At 43.9% G+C, this 22,253-nt stretch overlaps 1 protein-coding gene across 2 annotated transcripts in view; it reads left to right on the top strand.

Annotated features, from left to right (window-relative positions):
* Positions 1-22,253, top strand: part of asic1b (acid-sensing (proton-gated) ion channel 1b) — a 113,052-nt gene that overhangs the window by 60,938 nt on the left and 29,861 nt on the right. Inside the window, exon 1 of one of the 2 annotated variants that reach the window (XM_076140869.1) lies at positions 18,702-19,373. The exons of the other annotated variant lie outside the window; for it this stretch is intronic. Within the exon in view, the coding sequence (XP_075996984.1) occupies positions 18,702-19,373 (672 nt within the window). Of the gene's footprint in view, positions 1-18,701; positions 19,374-22,253 lie in introns of those variants that run through there. 2 annotated transcript variants of the gene reach the window in all.

Genomic DNA, 22,253 nt, shown 5'->3' with positions numbered 1-22,253 from the left:
CAGGAGTGTGTGAACAATGGTTATTCAACACACACACACACAGATAGGAGAATGCAAAGCAGACGTAGGAGACGGTGCAGAGCAAAGGCGACGGAGGGAGCAAGACATAGACAGTGCAGAGCAAGACAGTGTTATCGCTTCTGTTATCAAACAGGTAGCAGAATCTATAAGCACGCGTCCGCATGCCGGATTAGCTGACTGCTGAGAGGGAACTCGCACATGCACAACACACTCACACACACTCATTGATTCTGTCTTCCAGCCACGTGCCTCTTTTCTTCCTTTCTCTTTTCCCCAACTTCCATTTTCTTTCATGCCTCCTCTTCATTCTCTATTCTGCCCCTCCGCTCTCCATTTCGGTTTCTCCGGCTCCATATTGTCCTCCTGCTCTGTCTGTTTTTAATGAGCTCTGTGTCTGTGGCTCTCCGCCTCAGGCTGTCCACTGCTGACCTGTTGGCATTTACTTTTCTCTCCCTTCTCCCTTCACTCCTGCTCACTCTCTCGCCGCATAGCTCTTTCACATTAAAGATTAAGTGATGAAGAGGCTGTTTAGCGGCGCCTTTGGAGGAAACGTTGTCCAGACCAGTTACTTCCCATTCGGCCTAGACTTGTTTCCACAGTAGCCTCTTATAGGATCTCCTTACAGACAAGCACATCCTTAACCACGAGCCGTTTACCTCACACACCTTGGGCGTTCTCCTTTAAAGAACATCTTCAATCTTTCATATAATACATCAACAGTTTTACTGCTACGCTGAGTAACGAGCAACAACTGAAACCGCTTTAACTCCTCTCAGGTAGCATTTTCGGCACAATAAGAGCCGCTGGGTTGTAGAGGTAGGAACAGCCGGGCTAGCAGCCAGACATTTGATCTTTAGACTGCACTCCATCAAACTGGGAGGCAGTGGGCAGTTGATGAGCACAGTGACCTTTAGCAGCATATCTGCCACAGCAGCCTTCAATCACAGCTGACTGGGAGACAGGGATCAGTCTCTGGTCCAGCTGCAAATTGTGTTCTGCAGCATGACTGGATGCTGCTACTGTTCATCTCATTGATCCTCTCTGCAGGACTCTGTGAAGGACAGGGACACACAGCAAACCTCAGTGAAAGCCAAACACAACGGCAGCTTTGGGTGTCCTTTATAAGGAACCTTTAGTAAGTGACCCTGTCAGCAATTTCATTCATTCTGAAAATCACCAGAATGTACCTTGCAAATTAAGCCTGAACTAAGGTTTATTGAATTTCAGGGAGGTTCTAGCTTGTGTAGGTCGCTCCTGAGAATTCTCATCCCACTCTGCAACTCTTGGCCTCTTTTGGTTCATAATTACTTTAATACATAATTGACACTTGACACTAATCAACCCTGTGTCCAGCGTTAGAAGCAGAAACTTGCAGCTCTAAGTAGGCAATTGGCCGCTTGTTTTGAGTTTTGTTAAACCCAGTGGCCAAGAATCGATTTACTTCATGTTTAAATTCTGATTTCGCATTAAATTCTAAATTATAAACACTGGCATTGTATCATAGAAAGACAGGAAAGTACATTTTCCAGTAGTACATCAACTCTTATCGAAATATAATGCAGTTTAAATAGCCATTGATTGCAGCCATGTACTGAAAGGGCTCAGCTGTACCTGTAGTTCATGCTGAGGTGGTTCTCATTTGTAGCCTCGACCCTGTAAAATGACTTTCCTCCTCCATGGTGGATCAAAGGGTTCTGTGTGCATGGTGTCTCATGAGGGCTTGTTATGTGCGTCTCATGATACAGCTGTGAAAAATGTATCTTTGCGCTCACACACAAAGAAGTACTTCTCTCCTGCCTCTATTATGAGTGTGTTTATGTTTCATCCAGACGGACTCGTGCGCCTACTCACAGCAGAAGCACCTTTTGCAAGTTATACGGAAATATCTGTAACCCACATCCCACTTCAAAACCTGATTCCTTCCTCTCACTATCCTCTCTGGTTCTTTTTCATTTGCCCTCTATTCTCTCTGGTGTACAGACAAAGACATGTGTAACTACCTTTAAGTCCACTTGAAAGTACAATTTGACCTTTCTAGTCTGGTTAGCTTCCACTTAGCTTCCCTCTGTTGTGTCAGCCAGGCTCTTCAGTGGTTTCTCCCTTTTCATTTTTGCTTGTTGTTATGCCAGCGAATTCAATCGAAATCAGTGTTGTATTACATTTGCATTAACTGAACCTTTGTTAATACAAAGGCACTGCAGGTTGGTGGTTATGCACCAGTGGCATTATAGATCTCATCGATTTGCTTCTGTGCTTCGGTGTATTGTTTGATTTCCGTGACGGCCTTGCGAGTCGGTATGAAGGAAGAAAAAACATCACAGCAGTGTGTTGTGTTAAACCTGTGTGTTTTTGTCTTCACATGATGGAGTGATAGAGCTCTAAGTGCTGGAGCTGGTGTCAGCCCCCATCTTAGCCTGTTTGTCACTGTGTGCGTGTGTGTGTGTGTGTGTGCGCGTGTGTGTGTGTCTGTGCAAAACAAGCCGCCCACAGAATCAGCCATCATCTCTGCCTCTGCTTCTTTCACATTCCTGTTCTTTTATCCCACAGCAGCTCCCACTCTGACTGCTTCACATGCTTTGAAAGAGCAGACACACGCACACGCACGTACTGTGTATTCATAAAGACGCAGGTATATTGTGTGTTACTCTAGGTTACAGGGAAATGTCTCTTTACTTTTGAATGTCAGCCATGATGGTTGAGCCCGTGTGCTTGTTAGGGATGGGTGATGGATGGAATGTAAGACGCAAATGTAATCTGTGCTGTTCGTGGTACAAAACACAGACTGATTTGAGAATTTTTTTTTTTCTCCTGTATATTTGTGATTTATGTGGATGGTTATTTGGTCGTGTATTTAATTTATGCAACTGAAAATAAGGCACAACTGCAGAACTTACATGTAATATGAAAGGGCTATATTTCCCCTTTTAGATTTTTTTAGATTGTTTGTGTTGTAAGGTGATCTGTCCTAAAAGGTGCCATTTCTTTTTTTTTTTTTTTTTTTTTTTTTTTTTTGTAGCCAGCATGTTTTTTAAAGCTTAATATTTTTAGCTCTACACTGCAACTGTAGGCTGATATATTCCACTAAATCCACTCTAGATGATGTTGTTTGGGGTTTGGAGGACAAAATGCCAAAAAAAAGAGAAAAGAAAGTGTAAATGAAGTCACACATTAGTACCGAAGTGATACTCAAGGAGCCTCGGCTGTTCTCACCTTTGTGGGGTGATGTGACACATTCAGGCTCTGCACAGATTTGTCTGTGAGGAGCCATAAACCATGTTGCTTCCTCATGTTTACCCTGTAACCATGCCCATACATTTCCCTGCCATTGTACGCTTAAATTGAATTGTGAAGTCGCTGTGAAGACACCCAACGATAAAGTTAATGAATTTCCACTCGCACTGGCTAGAGAGATAATTCAATGCTGTGGTTTGCATAACCTGCGAGCCTAACAAGGACTCTGAAGCTCTTTTATGTATGGAATGCAGCTGCACAAGTAGGAGATTGGGAGCTTGAGAGAAGCTTACGAGCAAAGAGGGGACTGAGCCTTCCTCCGACTCGTGTGAAAACTCCAGCGCTTGTCAGAAAAACACACATTCGCAAGTAATGATTAACATTTTCTGCTGTTTAAAATAATTGTTGAACATGCAGAAAAATCAAACAGTAGCCACAAACTATAATCACCATGAAATGCAATATGAGCTCATTCTCCTGCTTGGCTTTGATGTCAGAAAACAAAGCTGCTGATACTTAACATACAATTACCAACAATTTGAGAGTGCTGTGTTTGCACGCCTATTGTTTACATAGAAAGAATGTTTATGCAGTGTCTCTATCTCCTCCACTTCCCTTAGTCAGTATCTCTCTCTCTCTCCCTCTCTGTCTTTCATCTCCTCGGGAGGGTTGGTTACCAATGGTATATGCTGGGTCAGCTTCTTTTCCCTTTTCTTTATTCCTAAAACAGACTTTTTTTTGCAGACAATCCCATGCAGTCAGTGATCACCCTAAGCGTTAGAGTTTAGTCAATTGGGACATGTAACCCAACTCTCCTCAGTAGAAGTTGCCCACCGCAGACAGGTTTGTCCTTTTGAGTCACACTGTGTTTGTACAGACGCCTATCTATCAGTACCAGAGGGGCCGACCTGTAAAAGCAGCTTTCCAACCGCAAATCTGAACAGGAGCTACCAACGTTTCCCTCCTCCAACCACCTTTTGATTGAGGAAAGCTCAATTAGTTCGCCCCACAGTTGCACATCACTCCGTTTCCCCTGAATGAGGCAGATTTCTTGGCCCCCGGGCCATCCTGCAATAATGCATGCATGATGAATTACGTAAAGTTTCCCTCCTGAGAAAGCATAAAAGAAGGCATAAATGCACACAGCTCATCAGATTGGTTTCACCGTGCTCAGCAACCCAACAAAGACTTCATCAAAGATACTCCTTCAACACCCTCCTCCCTGACACTCTTCCTCCGTGTGCCAGCTGTAATAAAACACAAGCAGACCTGTTTGTGCTATCACGCATCAAAGACCAAGCCACAGAGGTTTATTTCCATACTCTTCTCAAACATTCTGGAGGATCTGTCTCAGGGCGAGTTAACAGCCGTCGTTACCAAACTGCATAGGTAGTAATGAGTCAGTGATTCAATTTAACTGTGTGGACTGGGGGTTCTTTAGAGGGTGAATTTGAGCTCATTAGTAGCATAATAAGGTTGATGTACATTGGATTAGATAACGGGAAACCCAAGAAACCAAAATATTGACAAGGAAGTTAGAGGAAAGTGTGCAGCACCGAGGGAAATGCTGTTCATCTATGAACTAGATAAATGATTCAATTTTATTAGACAGAATATTTGTATATGTTACATTAACTTTCCCATCACAAAATAAGGATTCAACAAAATTGCAATATCTCATTGCAAATTGGATGTGATGAATACACTTGTATCTGCTCCTCTTTTTATCCAATACAAGGATAACCATATAAGGAATATTACATTTTACAATAATTACAATTCACCAACCACAATCCCATTCTCAGCCACTGGTGAGAGAGAGAGAGAGAGAGAGAGAGAGCAAGCCAGCTAATTCCTCCATTCACATTCACATCACATCTTTCCTCTCATAAACATACTTCCTGCTTAGTCCAAACGAAGGAAATTTATCTGGATACATCTGAGGTCTAAAAAGGTCACACTGCCCACCAGCCGCTCTGCGTGATCCTGCTGAGCTGCTGTGCCTCTGGTTCACGTGGTGAAACGCTGCGTGGCTGAGTGGTGTGTTGTTTTATAATCCATTTCTCATTTTCTAGTCCGGGTTTCTCTTGTACTTTCTCCCACAGAAAAATAGTGATTACATCCAAACAATCGGTGACCTACTACCGCACAGGCAGGTCCTGGTGGAAACAAGCACACAGTGCCCCGACCCGGCTTTTTCAAGGAATAACTCCAAAACAGGATTTTTCTGAAATTGACTTATCGGATCGCCTACATGTGTGCCAATTGTGTTGCTGTTGCATATTCGTCTCTGGAATGCAAATGATTTTTTGTGTGAGGTGGAATAGCACCGCTACACGGCTGCAAGGCTGCAGGTAGGGAGAGTGAGACGTATTGGTAGTTCTATTTCTACCGCGCTACTACATAGGAAGGACTAATGAGAAGGTTTAGCCACAGGGGTTCTTCTATTAAAAACAACAACTGCAAGAGATGGAAAAGGGGGAAAAAAACAGATCTAATCACCGTCTCTCTGTAAGCAATAAGCAGCGGTGAATGGCCACTTCTCAATCAGATCAGACAGCTACGTCCCTGCAGTGTGGTTCAAAATAGATGGGAAGACGGGAAAAGGGGAGAAGGAAAAGATAGAGCGAGGGAATGAAAGCAGGGGTCAAGATTGGAGGAATGGGGAAGAAACGTGAGAGAGAAATGGAGGAGAAAATGTCCACATGCAAGAGGGAGAATATGTGAAAATGAGGATTCCTACTGGAGAAGCCGCTCTGTGAGTGAAATTGTTGAGGGCACGGTGGAAAAATATAGTCACAGCTCTGTCCTGATTTGCTGTCAAGTCCGATATATCAAGGCCGTGTAAAATTATGGCATCAGTGTTGTGAAAAATGCTTGTATTTTTACTATCTTGTCCAGATTGCTTTGCTTCAGTTTGCCCTCTACCCAGTGGCAAGGAAATGTGTTGTTGTTTACAAAGCCCAGGCATCGGGCCTTTCATCAATAACTGAATAAACATCTATACTCACTGCAGACCGCACCTCAGCCAGCAAAAGAAGGTTTTCTGTATAGTAGAGGAGAGTATTATGTTTCCAGCATGGATGTTAGATGTCAAATGTTTTGCTCAAATATTGGAATCTTGGTTTTAAAAGCTGATTTAAAAGCAAAGTACTTCATGAACCTGGATTCTCACTTAATTACCTGAAGTAGGAGCTATTTGTTTGAGTGAGTGAGTGAGTGAGTGGGTGGGTGGGTGGGTGGGTGGGTGTGTGTGTGTGTGGGTGTGGGTGCAGCTACAAGTCATTACAAATTTCCTTTTTATATGAATTCTGTTGTTTTCATTGTAAAATGGTTAATTTCAGGTTACCTTTCCTCTGCTCTCATCACCATGAGTTAGGCGTTGACACTAAATCTGAATATGTCATTAATTTAATGTGGATTAACATTTTTAATTGAAAATTGTGTGACATTACATTAACCCTCTTATTTTTCGTCTACTTAGAAAATACTTTTTCAGAGTATATAAAGTTTAAATTAATTTGTTGTCAATTTATTCATTTGAAATTAATTAATTACAAGGAAAAACTCTCAACGTGAATAATATAGTCCCGATGACATTACTTGGCACCAATTTAAGATTGTCTTTGTTTATAAAATGTTGTGTAATTGGAACTTTCTACACAATCTTAACAGTGAGTTTTTGTGGCCCACTTCCCTGTTGGTCTTGGAAATTGGGAAACATCTTATTTCTTTTCCTAGAACTTGAAACTTACGACGGATCAATTTAATGTATTTCTTTACATAAAAGCAAGTCAGAAGCCACATTACCATCTTCTGCCCCTCGGTGTTGACACTTCCACTTCATTAGAAAGCACTCGAGCGGTTGAATATCACACTTTTCGATGAGCACTTGAACGTAGCATGAGTGCAGCTGTTGGTGGAATGATACATAGTGAACGAATCGACAACAAACAGTCCTAAGAACTCAGTGGTGCGTTATCAAGGGCTGCTGTCTTTACTAGGAAATATTTGATCGCTGAATGTTACGATTCTCTAATCAGAGTTGTTATTTTATCAGTAAGCATCTAATCTGTTTATCTTAGACATTTCTGAGCAGGATTCCGTCCCCTTAGAGACATTGGACATCACATTCTACAGAATCATTGATAATCATTGAGAACACGTGTGTGGGTGGTGCTAACATGTAGGTGTCCTTGTGTTTAATGTGGATCAAGACAAAGTCACGCCGATCATTAACTCCACTGATCTTTTTTCTTTTGCCAGGTAATCATGATTGATTTGCTGCTGATCGGTTTATCAGCCCTGTTGGTATCGAGCTGTCTCGCTGCTTATGCACATCCCATAGTAGCGAGACAGGTTTTAACCACAGGACCCCAACCAGGTTTAACTGCATACTGAATCTTCCTGGGACGTGCCCTGCAGAGACGCAGCAGATAAACAGGCCTGTAAGGGTTTTATTGCTGCATGTATGAGGAAAAATTAATTTGGGATTTAATAGACGATCCATCTGCTAGTTATCAAAAGAAATCCTCTGTGTCGACTTAGAGGTAATTGTAACCGAGTCGTGATTTAATGCCAGCGGACACCCTGCAGTTTGCTGCTGTTTGAGTCAACCAGTCGCCTTCTCATTTCTGCACTTCCTCCTCTCCTCTCCTCTCCTCCATCCCTCTCTCGCTTCCTCTCCACCTTCCCCCGGTAGCCGTGCCTGATTCATTTTCCCGGAAACAGCCTCAGTTCCCTGTGATTTATATGTTTATGGTCATTACTGACGTTGAGTAATACATTTCTGTTTTTTCCCCTCATCTCCGTCTTCCCCCATCTCTCCTTTGGCAGAGCCCTGGGGTCCTGCCAGGAATATCAATTACTCTATTCCTGTTTAATCACAGTTTTCCGCTTCCTCTCACGGCACCACTTTAAGGCAAGCATTGAGATTTCTTTTCTTCTTCTTCTTCTTGTTCTATTTTATATCTCTCAATACCAATTCCCAGCAAGACCAAAGGCTTGCAAGTAAGAATGAGGGTGGAGATTGCTTTCAGAACAAACAAATAACATAATTTCAGCTTCTTTACGAGCAATACTTACATTCACTGAGTGAGAAGAGTCCGGCAACCACATTGAATTGAAATCGACGCGTTCCACCGGGTCATCAGGGTCACGGATAGTTCGATAAAGGTGTCCTTAGTACGAGTCAATAAGTGTTGCTGGGCTAGACTGCATGGCCGCTCCGTGCACCTTAGCCTGTAGGTGAAGTCGTGCCAGATTCTGACTTAAATTCTTTTGTATTTACTGAAATGTTTAGAATGCAGGGTTGAGAATGTGATGATATCTTATGATCGGTGCCTAATATGGGATGTAGCTGCTCCTGTTGTTGTTATTTTGGGGGGATGTCTGCACTGATCTGTTCCATTTGAACCATGTTTGATAAACTGACACTAAAGTCAACCAGGAAAAAGCTGAAAAAAAACATCAAAATGAGTTTTTGTCCTCTTGGTGAATGATGTAATGGTTACAACACTCAGAGATTCTCCACAAGTCCAAGTTCCATGAATGTTATTATAAACTGCATGAGCAGGATTACATAAAGTGCCATCATGTTTGTCTTTTTTGCTATTTAGCTTTAATTACAAAACAGATCATTCTCACACGTGAAAGCAAAAGATCTAAATAAGTGTCTTTTGATCTGCAATTGCGAGAAAAGTATTTGTGAGTGTACGTGTTGTTTTTCAAACATGTTGATGTTTGCAATCAAACGCATTCATTCACGCATGAAAGAAACTCCACTGGAGCATCTCAGGATTATGTGCCTTGCTCAAGTGTTGTGTCAAGCCCATCGCTGCCTTTGCAGAGAGAATCGCTCCACTTTATTTACTTTCCCGGCTGAGATTTTCTCAGCTGGTGTCAGAATTTGAACCAGCAATGCTGAAGTCGTGAGCAGGAGGCAAATGTGACTTCCCAGTTCTAACAGTGGCAGTTGGTGTTCAGCTGATCTGATGAGCAGTATCAACAAATGGGCAGATGTCCATTATCAGCACTGCACACTGACTTGATTCAAAGAGAGGAGGGTTGGTGAGGCGCCAGAGAGAGCAAAGGCAGCTTCCTTATTACAGACTCGCTGTCCAACTACATCAAAGTAGCTTCTCAGAAGCTTCTTGTGAAGGTTTCTGATGAGTACCAACTTTACAAACGCTGACTTTATCTTTAAGCCAGCTGCTGCTGACTTCTCTTTATAATATCCAGTTTCCTCTGCTCAGATCACTAATGAACTGAGGCTCCAGTCCAGCAAAACCTTTCTTCTCTTTCAATTTAAATCTACCAGCCAGGTAGCTGCAAGGAGGCCACTGATGTGCTACTCCTTCTGTGCAGGAGTTCATTCCCTTCAATGAAGTGTCTTAAAGTTACCGGAAGAGTTCACTTCCTTACATAAGTCGCATACCGCCGTGTCAAAATAATAATGAAAGGTTTTTTCAACGCAAACCTTGGTGGCAGAAATGCAAAGCCACTTAAGCTTTGAATCAATGAAATCAAAAGAAAAAGTGTAAGCATAAGAATAACATCATTTCTTTCTCCCTCAGATCCATTTTCAGTGACAGAGGAAACATATTTCTATAAGGAGCTTTACTCCAGAGGCAAAACAGAAACTCAACCAAGACACGAGTAGCGCTGCTCTTATCAGTCAGATAACAGACGACGCCTTTCTTCCCTAAGCTGTGTTTTCACTGAGGAATTTCTCTGCCTCAGATGCAAATACCATCTCGCTGGTAAATTGGGCACGGTGGTGTAATAGCAAACTTCTTGAAGCTGTCACTGCACCTCCTCAGGACACGGTTTAATGACTGCTTCTTGTTGATGGAGACTCCACGCACATTGAATCAGGGCGTGCTCCTTTTTCCAATACAGAGAAGTGTTTGTGTTTCCTCCCTCATGTGTAAATCCAGACATGTACTTCTTCATATCGTTTTCAGTGAATGTGCAAAGGTAAGAAATAAGGTATCATAGGTGGATAGATTTGACTTGAAGATGACATTCACAAATTAATAAAGGCATATATAATAAGGCCATAACTTCCCAGACATTCATTTTGTAAGCTTTTTCAATTTATCCTTGCTTTGGATCATAAGGACCTGATAAGTGTAAATCAAAAAAGTGACTGTAACACATTTCTTCCTGTCTGCTTTGTTTTCTCGTGACCCAAAGTAGCATTTATACCAGTAGGGGCCAGCGACAACTGTCCAGACATCAGGATAATGATGTATATGGTGTAGGAGAGGGAAAATGTATTGTCCACATATGAGGACGCCGGGTCTCAAGAGGGTAGGATATTTCCAAGGATCGGCCATGGAAGGAAAAAGCAAGAGAAGAGTAAAAGCATCTTAAAGCGAGAGAGACAGAAGCGCCTGCGCTGCTGTAATAAAATAGAAGTGACCTTCCCCTCGCTTAGCGTCACTCATCTTCTTAGGCCGATTTAACTCTCCCCATCATTCTCACCTCTCTGATGTGAGCTGCCCAGGAGCCGCGGCGCAGCCCGGCGCTCTCATGTTTATTAATTCCCTTCAGCAGGAGGATGCGCTAAATCATTGACCCTGTTTCAGTGCCTCGTGCTCGGAGTGAGCATGGGAACGAGAAGGGCGTATTGATTTTGCCCCTTCTCATCAGCAGCCAGGCCCTTATTTGGGATAAGGAAATGGTAAATCTCACGGAGCAAGCGCCTGTCAGGACCTGTCGAAATCCTAATCTTCACCAGTTGATGGCTCTCTAATCTTTTTACTATCTACAGCTCATCAGGGGCTGAGGGGTGAGATGTGTGTCGAGCATCAAATGTCGCCATTTATATTTTAAGACACTTTTGGGGGAGTTAATCAAAGAAAAGTTTGAATGCGGTTTGGATATAAGAGCAATTTAGAAAGGGCAGAAAATGACAGCGTGCCGTTCAGAGTTAGAGATGGTGAGAAAACATATTTGCCTGCGAATGAGAGATACTGTAGTTCCAAAGCAGTGAAGCAGTCATTATATATAGCTCAGTTATGATTTATAAACAAAAGTGGCCCTCGTCTCCTTCTTTTCTTTGTCTTTGTTGTCTGGTCAGTTGAGTTGGATTGTTTTGTTGATCGTCTCCATTAAAGTAAACTTTGTGTTTTCTCTTCTGTAATAAAATATGACACTCAATTCTAATTCAGCAATCACAGAATGAACGGTCGGACGGTACAGTCACACACACTTATAGATTACTCGCTCAATGTGATCGTTTTGTTGGCTGAGGTACAAATTAAATACGGCTCCTCTCTTGGATTTTACTGCGAGATGGAAATTGATTAGGATGGATGGATGGGTGGATGTAAACACAAGAAGGGGTCAAGGGTTATAGCATCAATCAATGATTTGATGGGATCCACATCCTTCAGGAGATCTGGGGCGGTGAGGCAGAGATCCTCAGCAGATGCTCCTGTATTAACCGAACGAGCCGCTTCTTTTACTAGAACATAGAATCAAATCTTGCCTAAGAAAGCAAGGAGCGTGCCAGGACCTATGAGTGCTGCTTCTCTCAGGCCTGCAAATAAATCGAGGTACTCTCAATAATCTAGTTATGAGCTCTCCCTCGGAGCACTTGTCATATTATCTGACATGACAAATAGGTTTGCGCTCAGGCATCTGGCTCCCCCGCTCCCTCCTACCCCAGTTTGGCTCCCTCCAGTCCTTTTACCGCACTCCTTCACATGTGCTCTTCTTGACAGTGGAAGGGGTAGGGGAGGCTCCTCGGAGGCTTGGCTGCAGAATGCCTAAGCAGACTGAGCTGTGCGCCAGGTGGTTTCGCTCAGATGCTCATCAGTGATTGGTTTGCCTCGTCTCCATCTATGTCAGTCGGTCTGTGATCTTTTGAAGCATAGCAGTGGGCGGAGAGTAAATGTTTACCAACCACAAAGGTTCCTGCACTGGGATGGAGTATGTGCGTGTGTGTGCGTGTGTGCGTGGGTGTGTGTGCATGCGTGTATTGTGTGTTTGCGAGCATGTGACTGAAGAATAAATTGAGAAAGACATAGATTGGCACCGAGTGTGTTTTGTCAGCATACACATACAGTACTTGCCTCCCATTTATAGCAGCTGTGCTCAGCCATGCACAGTGTGTGTGTGTGTGTGTGTGTGTGTGTGTGTGTGTGTGTGTGTGTGTGTGTGTGTGTGTGTGTGTGTATGTGTATGCTGCTGACGTGCCTCACTGAGACAGTGACCTGCCTCGTTGCTGTCACAATCCTCTCAGGTGCAGCAGACTTCCATAGACGTGTCACACACACACACACACACACACTCTCCCTCCAGCATACAGCCGGTCTGCGCTGGTGCACAAAGAGGTCTCACTCTGTCACATGTCCGCCTGCGCATGGACGCAATGTTTGAGTGTGGCTTTTGGAATCATTGGAATCAGCATGTTTTTATACTGATAATGCACAACTGTGATTAATCTGCAAGTCATTTTTATTTAATCGCTCGAGGTCGATAAGTTGTAAAGTCTGCATAATGTTCGGCACTTTGTTTTACATAAATTTGTCTTCCAATATATATTATGTAAAAATCTATGCCTACACTGGTGCCTTCCTTGCTGTTGTGAGAGCTTCAGTCGGTGCAGGTCTGACGTTGGAGCGGCACAGTTACGCAGATGTTTCTTAATTGTCCCCACTTTGATGCTGCTGAGGAATCAAGTGTTTCTGTCAGAACACCAGAGCATGCACATCACTTTGACAGTAAGAGGGAGAGATTCAGCAAATGTCACGATTAAGATCTTATCTCAAACTCAAACTCAAGCCCGGCTCAACAGCATGTTTACATTTTAGAATATACATATCGGAAAAATGATGGTTAAAAGATGAAAAAAACAAAAAGGGCTCATCCGTCTCAACTTTTCTGAAGGGAAATGCAAACAATGTCTTCAATCTAATTTTCCAGCCGAGTGACTGCCTTCACCTGGATAAGTGGGATGAATGTTCATCGACAACAACAAACAAACAAACAAACTCCTGCACTGGCTAAATGCGTTATTGTTTTGCAGAAAAGAAGCCAAACAGAGACGAGGGTTCAAGATCACTTAGAAACAAACTCCATCTGAGTGTTTCAAGATGTGTATAACAGTGAAGAGTGCACGCAACGGCTGTAATATTTATAAGCTTTTATGAGAGGATTCAGAAGCAGTAATCATCGATACGAGCGGAGATCCCCAAAGCCTTGTGACTCCATCGTCCAAGTCTCCAGGGAATTATCTTTATAATCATAATGGCGATCCTCTGGGCTGTCATATTAAAGAGAGGAGCCAGAGAGAGAGACATAGAGAGAGACAGAGAGAGAGAGAGTGTGTGTCAAACAGAAAGTTCAGCCCTGTAGAGATAAAAAGGAGTGAAAACAGATTGACATATGCAGAGACAGGAGACAGGAGACAGAGGGGACCTGACCGATTGTAGAGCTAATGGGCGACACTTACAGATTATCACATTCAGGCGTGTGATGCAGCAGCACGCGGCGCCAATCAAAGAGCCGCCGTCAGCGACCTCTGACCCCGCTCTGTTCATATTTGACATGTCAATCAGGAACAGCCAGCGAGCGGGCGGCTCTTGATGTCGCTGCATCTGATCTCACCCGGCTTGTTTTGATGGATTCCATTTGATTTGGAAATCTGAAATGTGACGGCTCTATTGATTCCCGAAGCAGCTATTCCGCTTCTGCTACAGATTCTATTCGACATCTATCTGCATCTTTAATGCAGCACTAATTGCACCGACATTCTCCATTTGTACAAAATTAAGCAGTTTGATGGGCGATGTTAAGCGGTCTTTACTCTAAACCACTTTATCAATATATCGATAAATGCAGGATGTATGGTAAACATGCAGCTCTCCTACATCTTCTTCTACACCTTTTTTTGCTTTTCTCTGAAATCTAGGCCTTTATGTTTCCTCCAGACCCTCTCTGCATTATGTCCCACTTCAAAAATCATCTTTCATCCAGACATCCGTCAAGTAACTCAAGCAAGGGGGTCTCAAAATTCCATTTTACTGCGGTTTGAACAGAGTCTGAATGCATCGTACCCTCATGTGTCATTCATTTTTATGTTCTCGGTTCACATTCTGTTTGTGCCATCTGTCGCACAGCGTTATTTTATATTCTCATCCAATGCGCTTTCTCACATGTTCACCATTTTGCTCTCACGTGGACGGATCCTTTTTTTCGACCTCAGACTGCACAGTGATGAAACACATCTGCTCCATCTAGGGAATTTCTCTTCCATTATCAGTTATTATTAGTTGCATTTGAAGAGCACTGATGAATTTGTGATATGATTCAGGAAATTATTTAAGGACATTCTTGCACTTAATTGTACTTGTAGTTCTCAAATCATGAATAGAGACAATACAAATAATCCATTAAAAGACAACAAATGTAATAAGGATTCAGTATTTTCACCAGCCTCTATGGTGTGATTGAAGCAAATGTTGAAAGTGCTCGCGTGCCCTCCGATCAATCTACTACACAACATGTTACATCTATCATTCTATCAATGTGTGTCACCTACTATAGAAATGAGTATGAACTTTAACTGAGAGCGCTCTTCACAGCGATTTTTCCGTCGCGGTGTGGTAAACATTTTCTTACTCGTTTCACTCAATCTATTTATCTCACTCCCAGGCTTCATCTGTGATGGGTCTCATGTAGCTCTTTACCTAATTGCACTGGCTGACATTGGCCTCTCTCACCAGTCAAACTCCCCATGCATGTGTCCTGCGTGCGCCTTGTGCATTACCGCAGAATTGGTTGTCAGTCAACGGTCGTATCTGGCGGAGGGGTCGTGAAGCTGTTTGTCACCTCTGCACTGACTTAAATGAGAAATGTGATGTCGGGCCACAACAACTCATTTAAAGGCGGGTCATTGTTCCCTTCATCTTGATTCCCTCCAGCAGGGGAATGTGGGCTTATAATGCTTTCGGATCAGATAGTAACATTGAAAGGTGAAGATAGAATATGGGGGTTTTGCAGAACAATATCATTGCCTGTGGCCTCCTCTGCCTCCTCCTCCTCCTCCTCCCCCTCCTGCCACCGTCTGGGAATGGTCGGAGCTCTGTACTTGCTTATTTGTTCTCTGTTTGTTCCTGTGCAAATCAACTGAGTCCCACAGTAGCATACGAATATGAATGCTTGGCTATTGATTGAACTTTGCGTCAGGGAAAGTAATATCATTGCCTCAGTGTGTCAGCTCATTTTTCAGCTTTTCACTTTGTCGTCGCCCATTCTCCTCTTCTCACTTCATGCCCAACTTAAGTCCTGAAGTCAGGTTTATGCAGAAGAATGTCAATTATCTGGAAGCATCACTGTGTGTGTGTGTGTGTGTGTGTTTGGAGGGGGGGGGGGTGTTGTATGTGTCTGTATATCCATGTGTGTGCATGTGTGACTACATGTTCTGAGTAATGGGCTTTGTGCATCCTCTCACGGTGACGGCCAAGATGTAACCATGGCAACGGCAGGTCAATGCTAGCTGTAAGCAGAGCGGGTGAGAGGGACATGAAAGGGAGCATTAAACCTCTCCTCTCATCTGCTGCGCCGCTCGCTCACTTCTCGCTGTGGCCACGGCAAGAATGTTGTGTTTGCCTCGCTCAAATCGCAGCCCGGAGGACAACTTGTCACCACGGCGACTCAGGCTACAACACTGCCACCCTTTGACCTGATGTGAAACTGACAGTACCATCATTGTGTTTTGTTTGTTATAATGATGAGCTCAGGGTTCATCTGTGGTGATAAACAAATGAATATGACCGTACATGGACTGTTTTTATTGCGGCGCCTTACAGCCTGAAGAGGTTCATTCACCCACACAAACACACACACATTCACAAACATCTGGAGCAGTTAGGAAACCACAATCCTGCTCAAGCCCTCCACAGTTTTAGGAAGATGACAAGGTACAGACGAATCTTTACATATTGAGGTTTAGAATGTTATTATGATGCTATGTGATGATTTTGCGTTTTATTTTTTTGAGGTGGACTTAAAACAAGAAGAGTTGGAATCTTGGGCCTTTCTATGTGGCATCTTCATGTTCTGGTTTGACTGCATGATGCTTAATATCATCTCACAGTCCAATGTTATGAGAATAGGAAACTCTAAGTGCTTCCATAGGTGTGAATGTGAATGTGATTCTCCACAGCGATTAGGCATTTTCATTGAGGGCATCTAGTGGCAATGTGTTTATTACAGTCCCAGTGTAATAACCAAGCAACAGCTTGATAAATATATTAAACATTAACATAAGAAAGGATAGAAAGACATAAAGCACCTTTTGTCCTCTCGGAGCATCTTCACTGCCCCATTCTGCATGTGTGTGTGTCACTTTTGAATCCTTGTCATGGCAGTTTTAGCCCTTAGGTGAGGGTGCAAGATTAGATAGGCTGTTGCTGCCCCCTAGTGGAAGGCAAAGTACTGTCCAATGACAGTGAAGGGGAAAAACAGAATCATTTTTTTTATATTTATGTCTTTTGGTAAGAACATAAATGCCAAAACAACAAAAGATTGATTGCAATGACAACACAAACCGTTGCGATGTAGTTTTATTTGGCGCAAATCACATGAACTTGTCAGAGGGTCCACGCACTGTTCAAATTCCTCCACTGCAGTTCCCATGTTTGAAAATGAGACGACCCCAGGAGGGGCGCCTGAGCCTGAGCGAGCCCGCTGACCTTTCTGCTTGTTAGGTCAGGATGGATCGCTGGAGGATATCTAGTGATCGCTGATGCATATTCAACAATCTTGACGCTACGGAGCAGGCAGGAGCTCTGGAGCCGGACGGATCCAAGGCCGGCGCTCCGTGTCTCGTGTTTGCCGTCTTATCACCGGCCGGATTTCTGTAATGGAAAGTCTCTACAGCTGCAGCTTAACACATATTGACCCAGTCTGCTGCCTTTCTCACCCTCTGATGAAAACATGGCACGCGGTCGTTAAGGTTTTTCTAACACCAACATCATGGATCGGTGCAGATAATGTGTTTTCTATTAGTTTAGTTGAGGTGTGGCTGTGTTCTTAGAGGTATCCTGTGGTATCATTAGCTGCAGATTTTCCCATTGTAAAGCGTGCTGTCATCTTCTAAATGCATATAACGTTTCATTATCTGGCTCCCCTGTGTTTCTGAAAATAATCCAAGGCGTCTAATGGAGGCGGATCGATACAAATGGATCGCTCTCTTACATTTCCTTTTCATATCACAACCAACACCCCCCGCTGGGGATCTGTATTTATCTCCATATTCAATAAGGAGAGGTATCCATTGAAGTTGTTTTTCCTCTGCACCAGCTGTATTACTTTTTTCCCGAGGATCTTTTTTCTTTTCTCAGAAGTTCTGGCAGCCATGGAGGAGTTAATAATCTGGAGAGGAACTGTTTCTGAAATGAGCTATTAGATATTTTGTGGGAGTGACAAAGAGGAAAGCGGCGACTTGATTAAATTCCTCGATTTTTGCTTCTTGGTTGCAGCTCTGCTCTAATCTTATTTCTTGACTCAATATTTCTCCCTCCCAGAATCTTCTTAAGGCCAAATCTTAACCAGCCTTTTCTTCACTCTTTGGTTCTTCTTGGCTCTTCAAAGCTGATTTTAAAAGCCTCTGAGAGCAAAGAGAGCCTCCCTGAGCTTCACACTGGCCCATGGAAACCTGGCATAAGGGTTAGGTTAGGTTGCTGTATTCCCATTGTGAGCGACTGAATGTGTTCTAATTAATCCGGACTGTCACATCTGTGGTTCTTTTCGATAACATTTCAGTCGCATTTGCGTTTGAACTCACAGATCATTTCCTTCTCAGAGAGAGGAGTGAGGTCATCCTAAACTGTACAATCAGCAGAAATGAAAAAGGCTATTTAGTGATTTCTGCTCTCTCCCTCTCTCTCTCTTTCTCTCTCTCTCTCTCTCTGCGTCAAGGCTTGTGTTTTTCCTGTAAATGGCGAAACTCGGCCCGACCCTGGTGACCTGTAACCGGGCCCTGTGGGAGTATTCAGTGTCCAGTATTCTTCATGGCCTCACCTTATTTCCCCTCCTCCTCCTCCCTCTATTCGCCTCCTTCTCCTTCTTCTACTTCTTCTCCTCCTCCTCCTCCTTCGTCTTCTCCCTTTCAAAATTGCTCTAAGGAATGGATCTGCCCCAGAGAGACAAGGACGAACCCGGGCAAAGCATCTATGTCGAGCTGAGAGTGGATGTGATCGACACAGAGCTGGGTGTGTGTGAGCGTGTGTGCTTGTGATTCTCGCCTTTAACTTTGTGCTCTTTGCTTCGAAATAAGTGAATTAGATTCCTTTTTTTCCGCACAGTTGGATCAGCTTCTGTATTTAACTGGTACCTAGTTTTCACGATGTTGGGACTCTTCCTGTGAAGCTGAAGTTGATCTTTCACTTTCTCCTCACATCTGCGTTGAGCTCCACGTACATCCTGCCACCATGCCGGTCCGGATCATGTGCACCATCTCCTTCTCGCCTGACGACGAGCCGGGCAGGGGATACGGTCACGACGGATTCGATGACCACTACAAGAGGGTGAATAAGAGCTACAGCGACGGGGGATCACGAGAATACCTGGATCGGTGCAGCGAGGCGGATAACTACGAAGAGGAGGAGGATGACGTCACCCAGGTGGACGACCTGGCGGCGTTCTTCGACGGTTGCTCCCTCCACGGTGCCAACCACATATTCTCAGAGGACAAGAAGTTCCACGTCCGCCAGGGTTTGTGGGGAATCGTCTTCACCCTGGCTCTGTCGGCGTTCGTGTACCAGGTGGTTGACAGGGTGCTGTACTATCTCCAATACGATTACATCACCATGCTGGATGAGAGGGTAGCCAGCAACATGACCTTTCCGGCTATCACCTTCTGCAACTATAACACCTTCAGGAGGTCTCAGATCAGCTACAGCGACCTGATATTCATGGGCCCCCTGCTGGGCTACGAGGACAACATGGCACCGGGGATCCCGCTCGCCCCGGAGCCGGACCGCCAACCCGGCTCCCGCTTCACCCTGGACGAGTTCTACAACCGCACACGACACCGCATAGAAGACATGTTGCTGGAGTGTAACTTCAAAGGCGCGGAGTGCGGACCTGAGAGCTTCAGAGAGGTAAATTACTCCGAAAAATACTTCAGAATGGTTTTTGGGGAGCAATTTGGTTTCACTCCGGCTGACATTTGAGCCGGAGCCGAAATTGAAACTCTCATTTGCGAGGTGACATTTTCATATATTGAAGTGATATTTTAATACCACGCCGGCTGTAAAATTAGATACTTTTGATTGATAGGCAATAGCGCATATGTGAATCTAAATTTAGTTTGTGACTCAGAGAAACGTTGCTGTTACGTCCACAAGAGGAATACATTCTAATCTTAAAAGCAGCTAAGAAAACAAGTGTGTGTCTTTTGTTGTTTTGGCAATTGCACACATGATCGCTATCGTGCATGGCTGAAACCTCTCAGTGAAGATGACTTTGTGGGAAGTCTGGAAGGATTTATATTTGACTGTGGGGTAATTCGGTTATAACCTCAAGTCATCGGCATAAATAAGAAATGTTTTTTCTTAGTCAGCGCGCCTGCTTTAATGAAACTTCACTGTAAATAAAAAAGCACAAGGTCAGACATAATAAAAGCTTCCATTACTTAAAGTGGCACGTGGCCGCTGAATGGAACAGATACTGAAAACAAAATATCTGGAATTTTTTGGAGGGGTTTTTGCGGCTGTGGGAACATCAGACGCCGCTCAGGCTGAATAGTGAATCCCTGTGCCGTGTTGACAAAAGCTTATCGGTTTATTGATCGGCCTGACCTTTGTTCAGATATGGACGGGTGTGCTCTGACTGCTAATGGAGGCGCTAGAGTTACGGCGAGTTCCAATTACATCCGTGTGTAATTGCACATACATGTACAGGATCGCGGCGGTGATACGAGACGACGCGATTGCTTCGGCGGTTATGATTTCATGAATAATAATCAGTCAGGGAAATGGATATGAATGTTTACTTTGATGTGTTTTTATATGTGATATTATGGAGCTGAGAGCTGAGGTCAAATATAGAATCTGAGTCGCTTTGTTTGCGAAGTATAAAGCATATGGACCCGCAAGAGGAAGTGAATGATCCTGCGGTGAAACTGAGTCACCGCGGCAGCAGTGACGAATATGATCAGGACAGGAAAGGACATTTGGATAAAGCTCTTTTTTGTCCTCTCTTTATTTTGACCTTGGAGCGTCTCATCTATTTATAAGAGTTTGGAGCTTAGTGCTTATTGACACAAACAGGAAACATCACTTTGTATGAGCTCCAGAGGACAGAGCCAACTGTTGCTCTGCTCTGAGCAGCAGGCGATGTCTGTACTTACTGTATGTCCGACTAAGAGGCGTAACGGCCCGAGTCAGGCTATCCGCTTTTACAAATGGGGACGAGTCGGCTATATAGGAAGTCCTTGTGGTGAAATAAAGCTGCACCAACTGTTTATCAGCACCACATGTTTGTGAGCGTGCGAGAGAGAGAGAGAGAGAGAGAGAGAGAGAGAGAGAGAGAGAGAGAGAGTGAGAGAGAGTGAGTGAGTGAGTGACCAGGGGCGTTCAAACTCTGCCGTGTTTGTGACATTGGATTTTTTAAAAACGGATTCTTGCAGATTTTGATTCTTTCTTCTATGGATCACATTTTCCAGCCATCATAAAAATATCCTAATTACACAATACGTTATGTTGTGCTTCTAATGTGAAGCTGTCTGCACACTAAACACGCTGCATTGATTGACTCTTCCCCAAAAGCTGCAGCTGCGGATCAATAAGGGACAAACATCCCGACCGACTTTGTTGAAGAGGAGTTAAACAATTTAACGGCCTCATATAACTGAGATAATTGATTTTTGAGCAAAGCGCGTGAGACCTTTCCCGAGGTCTCGCAGAGCTCATTTGTGAAAGAGCCTCATCATAGCCGTGAATGTTTGATTGTGTAGTCAATTACCGAAGGCTGAAGAAGCACAATAAATAGCCTGCAAAGACTTTATAGTGTCGGTTACATTTCTGCAAAAAGAGCACAAACACAAATGATGGATTTATAGGCAGACTTTGTGCCAGGGGGAGTGTGTTGGTTGTTGGTCCTCAGAGAGTGTGTGTGTGTGTGTGTGTGTGTGTGTGTGTGAGTGTGTGAGAGACTCTCGTTGGCGATTTCCGTGCGTTTGGGCGAAATGTCTGCAGATTGTTTCCGGCCCGGCTGCTGTAACTTTAGTGCACTAAAGCCGAAGAAGTGAGACAAGTGATGCGTAATCATTTTCTTGTCAAATCTAATAACGGCTCTGAGCCGCTTAGCAGCCATGTTACGCCTGCACACTAATGTGATCATTGATTGTACCTTTAACTCGGTACAGCCGCTTTCCAACTGTGCGGAAGTGTTCCTCTGCTTCCAAAGACAAAGAAGAGACTGTGGTAATGTTTAACGCCTCGCCTCGCCTTGTCACTGCAAAAGGCTCGGGCAGAGGTTTGATGACCACTTAAGACCGCTGGGAGACGCTGAACACGGTCTTAAGAGGAGGTTATTGTCAATGATTCTTGCATTTGCAGACTCGTCGGTGATGTTTTCTGTAGATAACAAGCTTGACACCAATGATATGAGCCCCTGCTGGGATAATTTCAACTTCGCGGTCTATAAAAAAAAAGTTTTCAGCTCTCCCCCCCCCCCCCCACGGCGTCACTTAGGGACACGCTGTGAATGCAGGTATTCTTATTCCGAGTTTGTTCTGTGTGTGTGCAGCTTTTGAAATGGAGGCTGAGTGATAACAACTATGGGCCGATGTGAGCGGGCAGGAGGCTGAAAAGCTTTTACGGAGCGAGCGGAGCTGCAAACGTTACATTTCAGAATCAAAAGAGCTTCACTTTTTGTACAAATCGTTCCAGATTACAGTTGTTGATAATATCATGTCGACGTAGGTGGAAGGAAGTGGACAAAGCCTTGAAAACCTTTCACTATAATTTAGAATACAA

Source organism: Genypterus blacodes, unplaced genomic scaffold (genome assembly GCF_046128005.1).
Source record: "Genypterus blacodes isolate CSIRO-AG114 ecotype Tasmania unplaced genomic scaffold, CSIRO-AGI_Gbla_v1 ptg000017l_1, whole genome shotgun sequence".
Classification (NCBI taxonomy): Eukaryota; Metazoa; Chordata; class Actinopteri; order Ophidiiformes; family Ophidiidae; genus Genypterus; species Genypterus blacodes.
Note: the sequence above shows the minus strand (reverse complement) of the source record. Positions and strands in the feature narration are given on the sequence as shown.